The sequence below is a fragment of the Sinocyclocheilus grahami genome, unplaced genomic scaffold, assembly GCF_001515645.1.
Source record: "Sinocyclocheilus grahami isolate Dianchi unplaced genomic scaffold, SAMN03320097.WGS_v1.1 scaffold1525.1, whole genome shotgun sequence".
NCBI classification, from domain to species: domain Eukaryota; kingdom Metazoa; phylum Chordata; class Actinopteri; order Cypriniformes; family Cyprinidae; genus Sinocyclocheilus; species Sinocyclocheilus grahami.
In genome coordinates this window covers 167,267-184,874 of record NW_015506704.1, presented here as the reverse complement: position 1 = coordinate 184,874, position 17,608 = coordinate 167,267, and the positions used below count along the sequence as shown (strand labels likewise).

The 17,608-nt window shown below is 37.4% G+C and overlaps 1 protein-coding gene across 1 annotated transcript in view; it reads right to left on the bottom strand.

Moving 5' to 3' along the window:
* Positions 1-2,149: 2,149 nt before the first annotated feature.
* LOC107570951 (UV excision repair protein RAD23 homolog B-like) overlaps positions 2,150-17,608 on the bottom strand; it is a 21,980-nt gene continuing 6,521 nt past the window's right edge. The window contains exons 2-9 of the mRNA XM_016257235.1: positions 12,900-12,981; positions 12,596-12,675; positions 10,974-11,140; positions 8,490-8,536; positions 8,278-8,405; positions 6,593-6,649; positions 3,461-3,628; positions 2,150-2,548 (exon numbers count right to left, since the gene is read on the bottom strand). Of these exons, the coding sequence (XP_016112721.1) occupies positions 2,402-2,548; positions 3,461-3,628; positions 6,593-6,649; positions 8,278-8,405; positions 8,490-8,536; positions 10,974-11,140; positions 12,596-12,675; positions 12,900-12,981 (876 nt within the window). The 3' untranslated portion in view covers positions 2,150-2,401. The remainder of the gene's footprint in view (positions 2,549-3,460; positions 3,629-6,592; positions 6,650-8,277; positions 8,406-8,489; positions 8,537-10,973; positions 11,141-12,595; positions 12,676-12,899; positions 12,982-17,608) is intronic.

Here is a 17,608-nt window from a genome sequence, read left to right as displayed (position 1 = left end):
CGCCCAAAAAAGGGTGGTACTTCCTCCCCCCGCTCACCCTGCCAATTCACCTGACAACAGGAGCTGACACTAAAACAAATTCCTTGTATTGGCAATAAAGCTCTTTCTGACTGTCTTGACTTCTGACTGAAAAAATGAATACTGTATGACCGGGGTAGGGCAATGTTTATGGTAACCGTTGGAGATTCTTAGTCCTCCTTTCCGTTCTTTCAGTCGCTTTACGTATACGTCGACTTTCCATGTCCATTATTGTGAAACCCACGAGACACAACAAACACACAGCTCCGATCACAGCGTCCTCCATCCTCCTGTTGTTAACGTAGTTCTTTGTTTCTGTTGTTGAACGCCGCGCACAAATGAAGTCGCTGTCGACCGGCTTACGTCACTTCCTAGTACACACTCTCGGTGCGAATGCAACCCTTTAAATGCTACTGGGAAATAGTTACAGTTACGCAAAATCGTCCCAGTACTTTAGTACCGTACATTTAGTTCTGGAACTAAAGCGGCGCGAAAGGCCCTATATTAATGACTGGTACCATAAAATGACTGTAAAAAACATGATTTGCAGTTAAAAAAAATAAAGTTTTATATAGTGATAAACCTCACATTTCAGCCTTTAATCTATTTTTAAGAAAAGGGATTAGTCAAAAGTAGCTATAAGTTATCTTAAAACTTTAAATCTTTAAAACACACCCTCACGCAAAAGTATAAATTATCTTAATTTAACACACACACACTTTGTTAATCGTTTGGATTTTTTTGAAGGCACATTAGTGATTTTTGCATTTTCTTCCGAACAAGAACAGCAAATTCCCAGCAGGTGGCGCTTTTGGAACAGCACAAACCGGTTTCCCCGGTAACGACTGTACATAAAGCAGCACTGCGCTCATTAACGCTACATTATCAGACATTATACACAGGCAAGATTAAATGAAAACAAACCGTCTGCCCTTTTCTGAGGGCAGACGGTTTCCTTCAAAGATACTTTCATATCAAAACACCCGCGCCGCGTTTTGACATTTTGTTTATTCAATTAAATCATACCCTTATGAAGTTTAATTGTCACATTAAGCCACATCATGATTCTTGTCTTTCCGTCCTCAAGTTTTAAGACATCTTGAAATTATAATATAGTATTTTCTTGTTCCTAGCATTTTGAGGATTTTTCCTCACTGGTGACTAATCTGCGCTCAACACCGTGTGCGACTTGTTATAATACTGCTAACTAATACTATAATAACAGAGGGGGGGAAAAAACGTGCATAGAAAAATCTTATGCATTGTGAGCAGATCTAAACGTATGCCGCAATGAACACTTTTCATTAATTTTCACATTTCACTTTAATCGCAAGTCTTAAAATATTTAGTTTAACTGAGCAGGGGCATTTTTTAATTTACCTTTTATATGGCTCGAAAGCGCAGACTCTTCCATGAAAAGACACACTCTACTCAAGTTTAGTTCTCGTTTTAACCATAATTTGTTATTTGTCGTTTTCAAGCCATCGCTGACTGAAGCAGCAACCACTATTCAGTAAGAAAGCGAATTATCATCAAACCAATGCATTTGCATTTTCAAGCTTTTTATCCAAAATCCAAGCATTTTCATCTATCTATCTATCATCTCACAGTAAAACAAAAGAACAGATAATCTGTATTTACGTTTAAAACTTTTATTTCCCTGTAAAATGACAGTATAGTGATATTAAACGTCAAACTATGGAAGTCATATACATGCTTTTAATGGTTCTTAATGTATATGAAAGGGCTGCATCATGTGTCAGTATCACTCAAAACACCCACATTAAGAGCCGATCCTTTACTCAGACGCTCATAAAGAGAGAAACCAATCTATCATAACTCCATTTGCTTCTTTAAAATCTTTACTGTCATTTAAATCTGCAGCATTTGGGATCCCTATTAATGGTCACCTTGAATGAGAGAAAGAGAGCGATAAGAAACAGAAGAAAAACACTGATATAATGTGATCCAACCAAATGTCCCGATCAATCCGGATTCCTAATTCATGGAAAACTAATTTCACGAGCCCCCTGAACCTGCTAACATGTCCTAACGATGGAGAAAACAATGCTCTTTATCGGTCATAAGAAAAGAATAAATGAAAAACAAACAGGTATCACACAGGCAAGTGTTAGATGAAGCAAAGAGGCTTTTACTGATTTCTGCCTCTGGAGACGAACAAATGATGCGCTCGTCTCCAGACGGACGCGATCATGTCATCCAGTGTGTAAAATTTAGACAGAATATGACAGCCTGTGTGTTTGTGTGAGAGTGTGTGTGTGTGTGTGTGTGTATTTGTATAGATTTTCTTCTCAAAAATGATCATCCAAAAAGAAAAAAAAAAAAAAACATAAGAGGGGAAAATGATCGGGGTGCCACTCTTCTAATCATCATCAAAGTTCTGTTGTAAAAGGAAGTTTGCAGCCAAATTTTCATTCTTCTCACAAGCAAAGTAGGCCTGTATAACGAGTCCTTCTGGGAATCCAAGGGCTTTTAGCTGAGGAAGAAACACAGAGGAAACACGGAAAGGTTAGATAAGACCACAGAAAGACTCCTGGTGTCCGTTTGGGGAAAAGACTTGCGCACCTTTGATCGTTCGCCAGACAGATCCTCCATCTGTATCTCTCTCTAATTAAGGGGCCTCGGTGTAATTAGTTAAACTTGAAATTCAGACTTTACGGCTTTAAAAAGTATCTCAAGGCTCAGAACAAAGTTAGAAAAACTAGAGTTGAGGATACAGACTTTCTGAGCTAGCAAGTGCAAATCAACAGCTTGTTGTGGCCAATAATTACTGTGAATAATTACACCGAGTATTTCTATGCACTATTCCTCAAACGCACGCACATGCAAGTCAGACGGACAGGGCTTTGGTGTCATGCTTTCATGCATTACTTGCACACTCATTACAGATTTCCCAGTTACAGGGTTCCAGCGAGTACTTATAAAGTCTTCAATTCAGTTTGATCCGTGTCATATCAGTCGATATTGATAATCATCACGATGAATGTCAAATCTTTATTTCTTTCAAGTTTAAAGCCAGATTTTTGCTCCAAAGTGAAAGCTGTTCCTTAATTTTCCTTCAAATAAATATCTTAATAGAAAAATGTATTTCTCAGTTTCTGCATGTTCTAATGAGTGATATTGTTTCAAATCAAGAAACAGGTTTGTGTTGCCTGATAATATTAATAATACTCAATAATATTACTTTTTTTGTCTCTTAGAAATGCACATTTGATAGTATCGCAATAGCTATTATCTGACCACCACACTGAATATGAAGAATATCAAAAACTTCAGGAGTCTGCTGTCCACGGCAGTCCTTAAGATACCAGCACAATAACACACTCAGCAAAATATAACCCAATCGATACAATCCCAGAAAATATCAAGATATTATTTTTTGTCAATATCGCACACCCCTATCACCAATGTAAAAAGGTACCTGCAGGAGCTGCGGGTTCTCTCGGCCGATCTGCTGTAGTAGAGCTGGTAGGAGAGACGGGTTCTGCTGGATGATCTGTCTCATCTGCAGGAACTGCGGCTGGTTCCTCAGGAACTCCAGAGGATTCGCTGCACACACAGGACCAGTGTTGAGAAACTTACTTTTAAAAGTAATGCATTACACAATTAGGGCTGGGTGATATAGCTAAAAAAATGTATCAACGATATAATGTTTCATATCGTTCGGTATCGATAAGTATTGACATTTTTTATAAGCAATAGAAAAAAATGTGTAAATTGAACCACTGCATTTATAATTAACACAATTTATTGAGACAAACAACAAATATTTTTAGTTTTAACAATCAAACACGATATAGCTAAAAAAATTTATCAACGATATAATGTTTCATATCGTTCGGTATCGATAAGTATTGACATTTTTTATAAGCAATAGAAAAAAATTTGTAAATTGAACCACTGTATTTATAATTAACACAATTTATTGAGACAAACAACAAATATTTTTAGTTTTAACAAACACAATAAAAAAACAAATATCTAATTTCTAATGTTTTATATGCATGTCTTTATTTGCAGGTCTAATTGTTTATTTATTTGCAGGTCTAATTGTTTATTTATTTGCAGGTCTAATTGTCTCCCGAGGGCGCAATGAGCAAAATAATGCAGCGTATTTAAATTGTCAACGCAAGGAAGTAACTATAAAAACGTGCATTACGTCTACATTAACTCATATAAATCAAATATAATTTTGTAAATTGTATAAACAATTATGAACAAAACAGCATCATGTATTTATGCATTGCTTTATCTAAAGAGCCGAAGCACCGATCACACAGACTGCCTTAAAAAACATACGAAACGCAGTGAAAAGGAATAAACCTCCACAAATTCGTGACGTGTTTTCTACAAGTTTTAACCGTTTTAACTTTGCATGGCTTTCTCTTGTGTGAGATGCGAGTGCAGCGGTCGTATTTGTCCGTCTAAAAAACACGCTGAATATGCGTTCTGTGTGAATGGCTTGGTTTCGGTTTTATCCTAATCCAAGGTCTTCTCCGCATTGAGCTTCTATATTGCTTTAATATTTTGAATGAATAACGCAGCAGCGGCGCGTCTCGTGGGCTAGCCTAACAAAACATTAAAATGCAACAACGTCGTCATCATCATCATCACCGCATCTCGTGCGCCACTGATGACGCTCCCTGACGCACTCCTAACATTCAAATGCAAATGTTTATTTTACATTCGATTAATATTCATTCTTTATTCACAATCTCCTCATCACAGGCAGGCACAGCACTCAGCATGTGTTCGTGTGTGCTGTCTGCGTCACTCATAGTACGTGCCTATATCGAAAAAATTTTCTATCGATATCGAAGTGTACCGTCGATAAATATCGATACCGTTTTATCGCCCAGGCTTAATTACAATATTGCGTTACTTCCTAAAAAATGTTACTTAGTTACTTTTTATTGAAAGTAATGCGTTACGTTACTTTTAAAATCTGGGCAGGGCTTGCTTGTTTGCTTTTAATATAAAAAGTTCTACTTTTGGCAAATATAAAAGCCCTTTCACACCAAAAGCCTCAGGCTGAAGGAAATGTAAATTCACGTCTGTACAGTAGAACGCAGAAGAAGAAAGTTCAGCACTCTTCAGCAATAAAAAAAGAAGAAGAAATGTTAGTTTATCATGTGTAATTTTTGCTTATTAGTACGGTTGAACTGGATCATTGAAGGTCAGCAGCAAATTGGTTAAAAAAATGGGATTGAATACATAAAGGATATGTATTATTTAACATTTAATTATTGCAGCTTTGTGACATTCTGAGTTGCTTTTAACTGTTTTTATTAATTTTGAAGAAAACTAAATCTGTTTTGTTTTGTGAGTGAGTGAGATGAATTAAAGCATGTTCACATTTATTCTATAACTAAAGTAACATCTTACTCCCGATTTCTCTCAACATGAGACAGGAGAGCTTTCAATCAATAAATGGGAAACAAAGTAACTGGAGTTACTTATTTGAAAAAGTAACTCAGATATTTTCTTGTAAATTAAAAAGTAATGAGTTACTTTACTAGTTACTTGAAAAAAGTAATCTGATTATGTAACCCGCGTTACTTGTAATGCGTTACCCCCAAAACTGCACAGGACAGAGTCAGAGAAACGGGCTTTCGCACGGTCGGCTAGCAAATGAGTCCGTGCCCAAGAATTAACGCGAAAGTGATGAAAACTAGTAAGTAAATGAAGGTGGCACCGACAGAAGGTGGTTCTAATGTTACGTGATCTTTCCCAAGCATTCCAATTAGGGCTGGGCGATGTTTCCGATTTTATCTATTAATTTGATTTAGATTTTTTAGAAATCGAGGAATCGCTTTTAAATAGAAATATTACCAAACGTTAGAATTAGACACTTTTACAAAATGCCGGTGATAACAGAATGCACTTTTGTTTTGTGTTGTGTTGAGTAGTAGCAGTATAGTTTTTATTTAATGCCATGTCAGCATCTTAGGCTATTTTCATTGCAAAAACAATTCAAGTATAACAAATACAATAAAAACCAGCAAGCAAACACACACACAAGTTATATTACACAAGATTTTTTACATTAACGTGTGATCAAAATTCTAAAACTTTTTCTGGCAAAATTATACTAAACTCTTAAGTGAGTTCATTTCATAAAAGAGTTTTCTACGTACATTAAAAGCGGGACAGTCCAATAAAATATGCATTGAGTTTGGTCTTCCGCTTTTGTGTTGATAAAGATGTGACACGGGCAGTGGAATAGTAAAAACATGCAAGAAGATGAGAGTGAGCTTCTTTTAACTTGAGCGGCGTGTTTTAGAAAGCTGTTTCATGCATGAGACGCTGCAAGAGACGCGAGTGCAGCAGTCAAACGTGTCCATGTTTACACAGAACAAACTATGGAAAAGCAGCGCAAGCGAATAAAAAACCTGTAACTACTACTGTGTGTCTGATATTTCATGTTTGCATCACGGTGACAGACTGAAACCTGCTGTTTTACAGAACATTTATAGTTAATAATAGTCTACTGCTGTTATTCCTTCAGTACCTTGACTTTTGAATTTTTTTTAAAAGCATTTTCTTTCTGAACATATAATATGTATGGGTCAGCACCTCCCACACTGCCCTCGCTCTCCGCAGGAATATCCTACAAAACACACACACACACACAACCCTCAGAAGACGCATCCACAAAACATCTCTGCAGTAGTGTTCATTTTGTCAGCTATTTTCAATTTTAGTCTTAATCCAGTGTTAAATGTCCTTGTTAGTTTTTAATCATATTTAATAGGGCTGGGTAAAAAATATAAATATTTCGATATTAATCGATTCCCATTTTTTAACGGAACGATATTGATTCTTAAATCCCAAGAATTGATTATTCTAGCCTGTTTTCAGTTAATGTACGGAGTGTTGAAGGGCACTTCCCATCCAATAAATCACAATAAGCATTGTGCTTTGGTACTTTTAATATAAAATAAAGTCTCATATTTCAAATTCTGTCCGTTGTATTGCAGTATTCAAACAATAAATGCTGTTTTGGCGCTGTTTAATGTGAACTGACAGATCGCACGTGAACCGATCATCTCCTCCACATTAAAACCAGTTTCAGCACAAAATAAACATGACTAAACATCCGAAGGTAAGTTAAAAGAAAGACACAACTTTACAATCCGTATCCGGTCTCGTGTAATCGCTCAATCAGTGTTTCAGCCGCGCAGAGACGTCAATATAACGGCTTGTAAACAATGTCACGCAACGTCACATTTACCTCAGAAACACATAACGTTATTCAGTGATTTATATTTATATCCAAAATAAACGACATTGAATCGAATCGGTAATCGAATCGAAAGCCTGTGAATGAGAATCTAATTGTGAAATCGCCCTAATATTTAGTCAATCTGATCCTATTTTATTTTAGTATTAGTATTAAGTTTTAGTCGACAATGTCTCAGTCAAAGAAAATATAAAGTATTTTAGTCTAGTTTTAGTCAATGAAATCTTCATCATGCTGTATAATGGTTAAACTGACAAAAATAAAAATATAGACTTCGCCTAGCGACGCGAAAACACAAATTCCGGTGCTTTATCCGATATGTACCGCTGTTTCATCTTTGTGTTATGTCAAAGTGCTCTGTTGTGTATTTTTCTGTGCTTTGTCAGAGAGTGTTCTCATGCAAATGTGTTATTTTGTGTTTGTTTTCAAGAACGCATGACGCATTCACTTTCACGTTGCGTTTGTTCAAATTTTCATAGAAACATGCTAATTGGTGGTTCAAAAGACCAAAACCTATGTTTACTGGTTGAATAATTAACAGTCTGAACCAATCTGGGCATGGGGGTGGGACTAAGCATCAACAATCATTCCTGTTTGGCTCAGAGGATCAAAATGCATAGGTTTCTTTTGACCAATCAGTGCTGATTAAAATGCGATGACGTTATCACGCTCACGACAGAGCCTCTGAACATCCAAACACCTCCGAAAAGCCGAGAATCTCCTCTTTACGGCACTTTTTAAATCATTTAAATTGGATTAGCGGTTCAAAAGTTATTAAACATTAGCCGCGGACTCGGTCTTTGAGGGTTAAACTGCATTTCAGAAAACTTGTAACAACAGTTCTCCTAATGTACTGTGATTAATCAACTGCTGAAAGTGTGATCATTCCTATTAGCTTAAACTGTAACCTGACCTGAGGTGTTTTGCCTTAAATCACTGTAACGTGCTGAACACAGAACATCTGTGGTGTTATATGCAGACTGTCGGTCTCTCACCGTGAGCAGGTACTCGACGGCGCGGTCAGGGTTGTTGAAACTGGCTCTCAGTGCCGCCACCACTCGGTCCCTCTCGTATCCCATCAGCATGATCTCCGTCACCATGTTCTCGTAGGACTGACCCGTCACTGCACACACGAAACACATGCAAACTCACTTCATCCTGCAGAAATTACTACTGACATGGAGAATGTGTGAACATGCTAATTTACCCAGCGCAGACGTCGCCTCTTCAAATATGTTTGCATTTGGCAAAGAACTGCGAACAGGAGGAAAATAAAAACAATCAGCTTAATATGAAATGCTCACTTCCACTGACACAAACTGTTTTTGAAGAGACACCAGGCCTGTCCAAAAACAGCACTCACGTCTAATCAGCAATAGTTGAGTATATAGATGTAGGGGGATGCACCAAATGTTCGGCAACCAAATAAATTGTAATGACAATGACGTGACGCGATCCGAGAAAGACACAAAAATCATTACAAGCACCGAGAGCGAGAGACTGTTTGTTGTTGATTGTTGCTGGCTACTGTATGATGATTGAAATCGCCAAACGACTTTAAACAATTAGTAAATAAACTGCAGAATGTAATGTTTTCTAAAACACGCACTAATTGCATGTGTTCTGACAGCGCTGCACGAGCTCGTTAGCCAGGGTTCAAAGTCCAAAGCGCGAGGAAAATCTGAAACAGTGTGGATTTCTGCCAAAACAAAAGCTGAGAAAAAGCAAGAACTCCATCAACATTCATAATTGATAGTCAGGGATCAACACTAAGGGTTTTTGTTTTTGATCTGTTATCTTGTATTCTAATAAATAAGCTTATATGACACCAATATTTATTAAATCTTACAATTCTCTATTTCAAGTTTGATACCACAGCAAAAATCACTAGCCAAAAATAAAAATAAATATAAAGTTTAAACATTATTAAAGTGACAGTCAGTAAATAAGAACAAAATACAAAGTAATAGCACAATTAAATATAGGCCTATAACACAAAGATACAAATTAAATGATGCTTTAGGTTATGTTTGTAGATGTTCAGGTCCAGAAATTGAAAAATCACATAAAGTAACATTCGCATATTCTTCACTCTGTGCTGCACCTTGATTTTTCATAGCCATTTGAAATGAGAGGCAACCACTGCATTTTAATCATGAATTGAAAAATAAAAACATGTGCACTGTTTGATTTATATTAGACTGTGTAATTTCAAAATCTGAAGCAAAAGCAGAATAACCTGACTTTAGCTTTGTGGAATTATGCTACATAAAACATCTGTATGAAACGGAAACAGCAGATGGGCTGAATGAGACGCAGATTCACTCTCTGACAGCAGGCGGTGCTTATGGAACAGTGACACAGCGTTTCCTTGGTTACCGCTGTAAACACAGCAGCGCTTATGGAACAGTGACACAGCGTTTCCTTGGTAACGCTGTAAACACAGCAGCGCTTATGGAACAGTGACACAGCGTTTCCTTGGTTACCGCTGTAAACACAGCTTATGGAACAGTGACACAGCGTTTCCTTGGTTACCGCTGTAAACACAGCAGCGCTTATGGAACAGTGATACAGCGTTTCCTTGGTTACCGCTGTAAACACAGCAGCGCTTATGGAACAGTGATACAGCGTTTCCTTGGTTACCGCTGTAAACACAGCAGCGCTCGTGGAACAGTGATACAGCGTTTCCTTGGTTACTGCTGTAAACAGCAGCGCTGTGCGTATTAAGACTAATTTAAATGCATCATACGGAGACAAAATGAAAAGAAAACACCATTTCTGAAAACAGTCAGTTCCGTTCCACTCAAAAACACATTCATATAAAATTCAATGTTTGGATTTTCTTCCTATATTTCGCGCATCGTGAACAGTGATCTTGTTCTGCCTGCTATATTCTCCTCTTTGTGTCCGTCTTCAGCATCTCTGGCTTCTGTTAACAGCCGTTTACAGACTAAGTATAATAATAACGTAATATTTCCACACAAACGGCCATTGGGAAAATGATTGCAGTGCAGTTTGTGTGCAAGCACGGAACAGAAGATAGTCCGAAATAAAACAAAAAATGTCCCGATGCATCTGTACTCCAGTGTTTAAATTCAATATAGATTAATCATTGTTAAAGCTACAAAGTTACTTGCCAGGACGGGTATTTTGATACTTATGTATGTATTTGCCCATTCAGACAGCTCACACATCGCGCAAGTACTGAAAGGAGTTGTCTTTCGCGCCCAAATGCTTTTTAATCGCTTGAATTTTTAAATGAACAAGTCTTAAAAACACATGCAAATGATCAAATGTCGTGACGACGCTGCAGTGGCCCGATCAGGTAAGCGACAAATCCATCTACTGTCCCGAACGTCTTTCACGCTGGCCCCGGGCCATCGGGCAGTCCTTATTGTCGAGCCCTGATTAGTATTCTAATTTTACTGTTGTTCTATAAAATATAAGACAATAATAATGATAATAATTACAACAGCTCTATTAATACATGTATTATAACATTCACACAGTGTTCAAATTGGGATCAGTAATATATTCTAATGTTTTAAAAGAAGTCTCTTCTGCTCAGCAAGGCTGCATTTATTTGTACAGTAAAAAACACATGCCTGATTCAAGAAGGGGGCCTCAAAAATGGCCAAAAAATATTATTTGACTAACTTTTTAATTTTAAGTTAAATTGTGTTTTTTGTACCTGGTTGGTGTAGAGGAGGGCTCAGCGCTGCTGGCGGGTTTGTCCTCTTCAGTCGTGCTCTCAGACGGGGTTTCTGAAGAAGGGGTCGGGGTTGTTGTAGTGCTGGAGGAGGCTGCGCTGGCCGCTGTGGCAGCAGATGAAGGGACCGATGCGGGAGGCGCTTTAGGCTGCAGGAGAAACATCCCATTACTCACAACTTCACACTGACACCACATGCACAAGCTCATTAACATATCACATAACATCTATTCAGTGTTCAGTAACTAAGTGAGGACTACACCAAACTCATTTACAAATACACATCTTGTAAAGTACAGCATCAAAACGAGTTTAGTCAACAGTTAGTAAGGGTCATAAAGACAGTGAAAAATAATCAGGAGAATCTAAATCATGACTCATCTTTTTTGGTTTTTATATGAATAACTGAAAAGTAGGTTGTACACAATCAAATCACATCACCGTACGGACCAGTGTCCAAGAATTTATCTTCCATGTTTTTTATTTGATTGCATTCTAAAAGATTGATTACATTTTTTTATAATTTCATTTCATTATTACCATTTTTATGCAATACATGCACATTAAATCATTAATCCAGGAAAATTAAAACAAATAAAACTTTCATGAATTCAATTTAGACACTTTTTGATTATGAAAATTGAATTAAACCATTAAAACTAGGCTAAATCCAGAAAAATAAAACAGACTTAAGGAAACATAAAACCAATTTCACAGGGCTCTAAAAATGACGTTTCTGTTAACTTTTATTAAACTCGTGTAAAAATACACGTTTCATGATTTCAATTAATTACACATGCTTTCTGATTATTAAAACGGAATTAAACCATTAAAACAGAAAACATGGACTTTAGGAAAAAGTAAAACCAATTTTATAGGGCCCTAAAAATGTTGTTTTTGTTGAACTTTTATAAAATTTCTGTAAAAAAGTTTCATGACTTGTGGAGGAATGGAACCAGGGGCCGGAATTAGCCAATTTTCCGCATGACCAGCGGATATTTTATACAATAGTAGTTCAATAAACAAGAAGTTAAAATCAAGTGACAGCTCCATCAAACGGTCTGTAAATACATCTAAAGCCACTTCAGATGCAGCTTCTGTGGAAAGATGGAGTTTGTTGATACGGATTTAATTGGAATGGTAACAGCCCTACAGTTTCTTATTATTCTAACTGAAGCAATGTAAGAATTTGATGATATTTAATAAGTGAAAAAATGACAATTTAAGAAACTGGGGGAAATGACATCCGTTTTCAGTTAATTGTTATTTCTACCTCTTTTCTAGTCATAGAGCACTTTATTTTGAGAGTTGTTTACGTGAGAGAACATCTGTAACTTTGTCCAGATTGCGGGAATTGTAATCTTTAATCATTTTTATTACGTAAATAATTTTTTTTGCATTAGCAAAAAAGCATAGATTTTTGTTTGTATATGCTGTCAATTATAGTTTTTAGATCGGCAATCGGCAAGTCAACTTACAAAAAAAGCTTTCAAAATTCCTCTTGAATGTTTCAGGATTTTATAGACGTCAAGAGTCACATGCATCAAACTCTGCAGCAGAGAAGCAACTGCACGCAAGCGGAGATAAGACTGATAATGCCTCACCTTTGCTACCATAATCACCACAAAGTTCTTCTCATCTATCTTGTACTCCTTGAGAGCCGCGTCATCGTTCAGGATTTTGCCTGCAGGGGACAAAATGATTAAAATAAACGTTATTCGTCCGCCCGCAGCTCTCGCGTCTGTCAGTCATTCATCAACAAACGTCAGAATGATGCTCCTGCATGATTGTACAGTATCACTGCGTTTCACACGATAATACAGAATAAGATGACAAATCAGGGTCACATCCTTATCAGCTGGAAACAGACGCCATACAGTCACACCTTATCGAACGCTGAGGACGTACCTGCATATATCAACTTCTGTCCCGCCACTGGAAAGTTATCTTTTCCCTTCTCATTCTCTATTTTTTCCTTTAAGGCCTTTACCTGTGAAAGACAGAGCAGGAGAAAACAAATCAAAGTCCGATCCGAGACAGCAAACAAGCACACAGACGCTCTTCCAAGGTTATTTTCGTAAACTAAGACTAAAACTATTGGTCAAAAAACATTTTCGTAAACTGAAATAAAATTTAAATTTCAAAATGAATGAAAAACTAAAACGAAACGAAACTAACAACAGTAACTGAAAAACTAACTAAAATAAAATAATAACTAGCAAAAATAAGTAATCGTGTTCGGGATTTAATAAGCTCTCATTCTGTGCCAGAAAATCTGACCTGTGGTTGTTCAGGGAAATACCTGTAGATGGCGCTTCATGCACGTGAGCTGAATACTATTCTATTCACAGAGAACGCGTTTTTGCATTTAAAAAAACAAGACGCGGGAAATGAAATGGGAAATAACTATAAAATATGAAATGGGAAATAATAATAATGCACACCTTACAGCGGATGGATGTTTAAAAGCGTGTTTGACGTGCGAGAACAACATGAGAGTGAGTTAACAGACACAGAATTACAATTTTTGGATGAGCTGACTTTAGTGAATAGTCATTTTGCAAAAGATCCAACAAATTAATGCACTGAAAACACAGATGGACAAAAATAAAGTTTACAGAGTTTCAATGACGATTACAAAGAACAGGTTTCCTCAAATCCAGCACTGGAGGGTCATTATCCTTGCAGAATTTAGCTCCAACCCTGATAAAAACTCAGCTGCCTGTAGCTTTCTAGTAACTCTGTTTACATATAAGTTGCATATTTTTGTTTTTTGTTCAATTGTAAGAATCATTTTATTTTCATTATTAAAGGGTTAGTTCACCCAAAAATTTAAATTAGGCTGCGTTTTACTCACCCTCGAAGCATCCTAGGTGTATATGACTTTCTTCTTTCAGACGAATCCAGTCGGAGTTATATTAAAAATAGTCTTTGATCTTTCAAGCTGTTTCATTGCACTCAGCGGGTGTTGCATGCATCAGTCCAAAATAACTTAAATAAAAAGCGCCCATCCATAATAAAAAGTGTCTCACACGGCTCCGGGGGCTGAACAAAGGCCTCCTGTAGCGAATCGATGCGTTTTTGTAAGAAAAATATCCATATTCAAAACGTAACAATCACTTTAATCACTGTTGTACACGGAAGCTGCTCCGGGAGCATGGCGTATGAGGTCAGCGCTGCGCATGCGCCGGTGAGTCTCGTGAAAACCAACGTTTGTTAACAGGAGCAAAGGAAGCAAAGTTTTCTTACTTTAGCAAAGAAAAACCAGTCTCCTCTTGGCTTATATCAAAATCCTCCCACATTCTTCTTTACAAATCCTCGTTTTGTACTAGTGATTAGTCTAATTAGTGACCGTTGTTTTGTTTTGATCTCTCCGCTGCGTTTCCGCGTTCGTCACTTCTGAGCGGTGCATGCGCAGCGCTAACCTCATACGTCATGCTCCTGGAGCTGCTTCCGTGTACGACAGTGAGCGCAAGCTAGATTAAAGTGATTATTACGTTTTGAATATGGAGCCGTGTGAGACACTTTTTTTATGGATGGGCGCTTTTTATTTCACGTCTTTTGGACAGAAGCACTGCAACACCCGCGGTGTGCAATGATAGAGCTTGAAAGATCAAAGACTATTTTTAATATAACTCCGACTGGATTCGTCTGAAAGAAGAAAGTCCTGTACACCTAGGATGCCTCGGGGGTGAGTAAAACACAGCCTAATTTTCATTTTTGGGTGAACTATCCCTTTAAAAGGTTTGCACAAGAGTTAACTAAACTGTGCAAATATTCAACTTTGCTCAAATTAAATGTCTTGCTTTGGTCTACACTGGAAGTGTTCCATTAACTCTGCTAAACTATAATTACTAAAACTAAAATATATAAAAACTAAATAGAAATGCGTTCGCAAAATAAAAACTAAACTGAAATTATAGGAAATTTGAAAATGATATTAAAATAAAAAATAATTAAAAAATTCAAAACTATAATATCCTTGGGTCCGGCTCAGCGCTAAAACCAGCTCAGAGTCTGAACACGACTGCTGTAAACCTGTAAAACCAGGTTTGTTTGAAAATCTGGAATCTGAGGGTGCAAAAACATCTAAATATTGAGAAAATCAACCCAGTTTTTCAGTCTCTCTAGTAGTATGTTATGATTGACAGTATCAAACGCAGCACTGAGATCTAGTAGTACCAGCACTGATATTTTGCCAGATTCAGAATTTAAGCGAATATCATTTATCTTAATGAGTGCTGTCTCTGTGCTGTGATGCGGTCGAAAACCAGATTGAAAATTGTCCAGGTATCCATTTGAGTTTAAGTATTTGTTCAGCTGATTAAAGACTACCTTTTCAATAATCTTTCCTATAAAAGGAAGATTTGATATTGGTCTATAGTTGCTCAATATGGTGTTATCAAGATTTCTCTTTTTCAGAAGGGGTTTAACAACTGCAGTTTTCAGGGAGTTTGGAAAAGTCCCAGAAAGAAGTGAGGCGTTCACCACTTCTAAGCTGTCGTTAATAATGATTTATCATTTTGAGCAGGAGTCCAGGATTGATTGGGAAAACATTTTTAAAATGCACATACTACAAAGAAGAGCCATAAGACGGCATTATAAAACAAAAAAGTACGCTTTAATTTTTGAATGGCGAAGACGTGCTCTCCCACAGACATTCACAGGTTCATTTTGAGGTATTAGCAAAACAACAAAACGAATGCTTTTCCCGGAACTTACGTAATTACCCATTATACATTGTGATATAGCCTGGTTCGTTGGTCCGTTGGATCGGATTGCTTTCTCACTACAACCGAACCGCTCCAGAGTTCGTTTTCAATCGAGCCGAGACCACCTCGTTCAGGCGATCTCGGACCGATTGTTTTGGCGCGGATCCGAGCGCGATTGCCGTGTTCACATATGCCCAAACGAACCGTGCTAAGGGGGGAAACACGCCAGGTTCCGAGACAACAGGACATGTGTGAAAACACCCTTAATATCCTAATGATTTTTGGCATATAATAAAAATGTATAATTGTGACCCATACAATGTATTGTTGGCTATTGCTACAAATATCCCCCAGCGACTTAACACTGCTTTTGTGCTGCATTTGTTCAGAGTAAATGAGTGTGTAAGACATCAGTTCACATCCCAAACGACAAAACAACTATTCCAATATCTGATCTGACCGTGTAGACTGAAACATTTACAAAACTTCAATATCAATCGGATCTCAAAGCAAATATGGAAGTGGTTTGGACCGGATCCGACGTGGCTGTTTGCTCTCCAAAAAACAACTGACTGGAGCCAGAAATGGCAAGCTGGTCAAAACGTTTGCTGCTTTCCTGAGAAAGAGTATTTCTAAGAATAAGCCGTTCCAAACGGAAAGTGTGGACTAAACCCACCGAGTGTCTTCCTTCATAAAGGTCCAGCTGACTTCTGACCCATCCGAGGAGGATCGCGTCTTATTTAACAGCACAAATGTGCTGTTTGCCCCAGATAGAGAGTTTTTTAAGGGCAGATGGGTAAAAATAAAAAACTCTTCTGTAAACTATCAAAGTTTAAAGGAATAGTTCACCCAAAAAACATTCTAAACCTGTATGAGTTTCTTTCTTCTGTTAAACACAAATGAAGATATACACTTAACTAAGAAAACTAAGTTTTGTAATGTCTCTTCTGCTCACCAAGCCTGCATTTATTTGATCCAAAATACAGCAAAAAAGTTTTCTATTTGATTATGTTTTAAAATTGTATTTATTCCTGTGATTTCAAAGCTGAATTTTAGCATCATTACTCTCGTCACACGATCCTTCAGAAATCATTATGATAGTCTGATCTGCTGCTCAAAAAAAGATTATTATTATTGTTGAAAACAGCCGAGTAGAATTTTTCAGGTTTCTTTGATGAATAGAAAGCTCAGAAGAACAGCATTTATATAAAATATAGAAATATTTTGTAACATTATAAATGTCTTTATCATCACTTTTGATCAATTTAAAGCATCCCTGAATAACTGAAAGTTCTGTCATTATTTACTCACTTTCATTTATGGGGGAAGAACCCCTTTAACGCCCAAAACATCCACACTAACATGAGTATCATCAGATTGCAGTGAGTGTTATCTTTACTGACGAACTGGGATCAAAACACAAAGCCAAGCAGTGGACTGATAATGCCACATGACTGCAAACAGTAGAAGCAGACTCAATAACACTGTAATATCACTCAAAGTGACTTCATCTAGAAGACACAGCCAGAGAAGCCCGATAAAGACATTAGCTGTCTGTAACCACTGAATCCATGAAAATACATGTAATGCGTTATATACATGTTTAGCCCTGGTGTGTTCAATTATACAGCTCAGTCATTGCAGTCCACGGGTCTGGAAACCACATGAATCATGGAGCAGATACACACTGTGTGTGTGTGTGAGTGAGTGAGTGTGAGCGAGTGTGTGTGTGAGTGAGTGAGTGAGTGAGAGCGAGTGTGTATGAGTGTGTGTGTGAGTGAGTGAGTGTGAGCGAGTGTGTGTGTGTGAGCGAGTGTGTGTGTGTGAGTGAGTGTGAGCGAGTGTGTGTGTGTGAGCGAGTGTGTGAGTGAGAGCGAGTGTGTATGAGTGTGTGTGTGAGTGAGT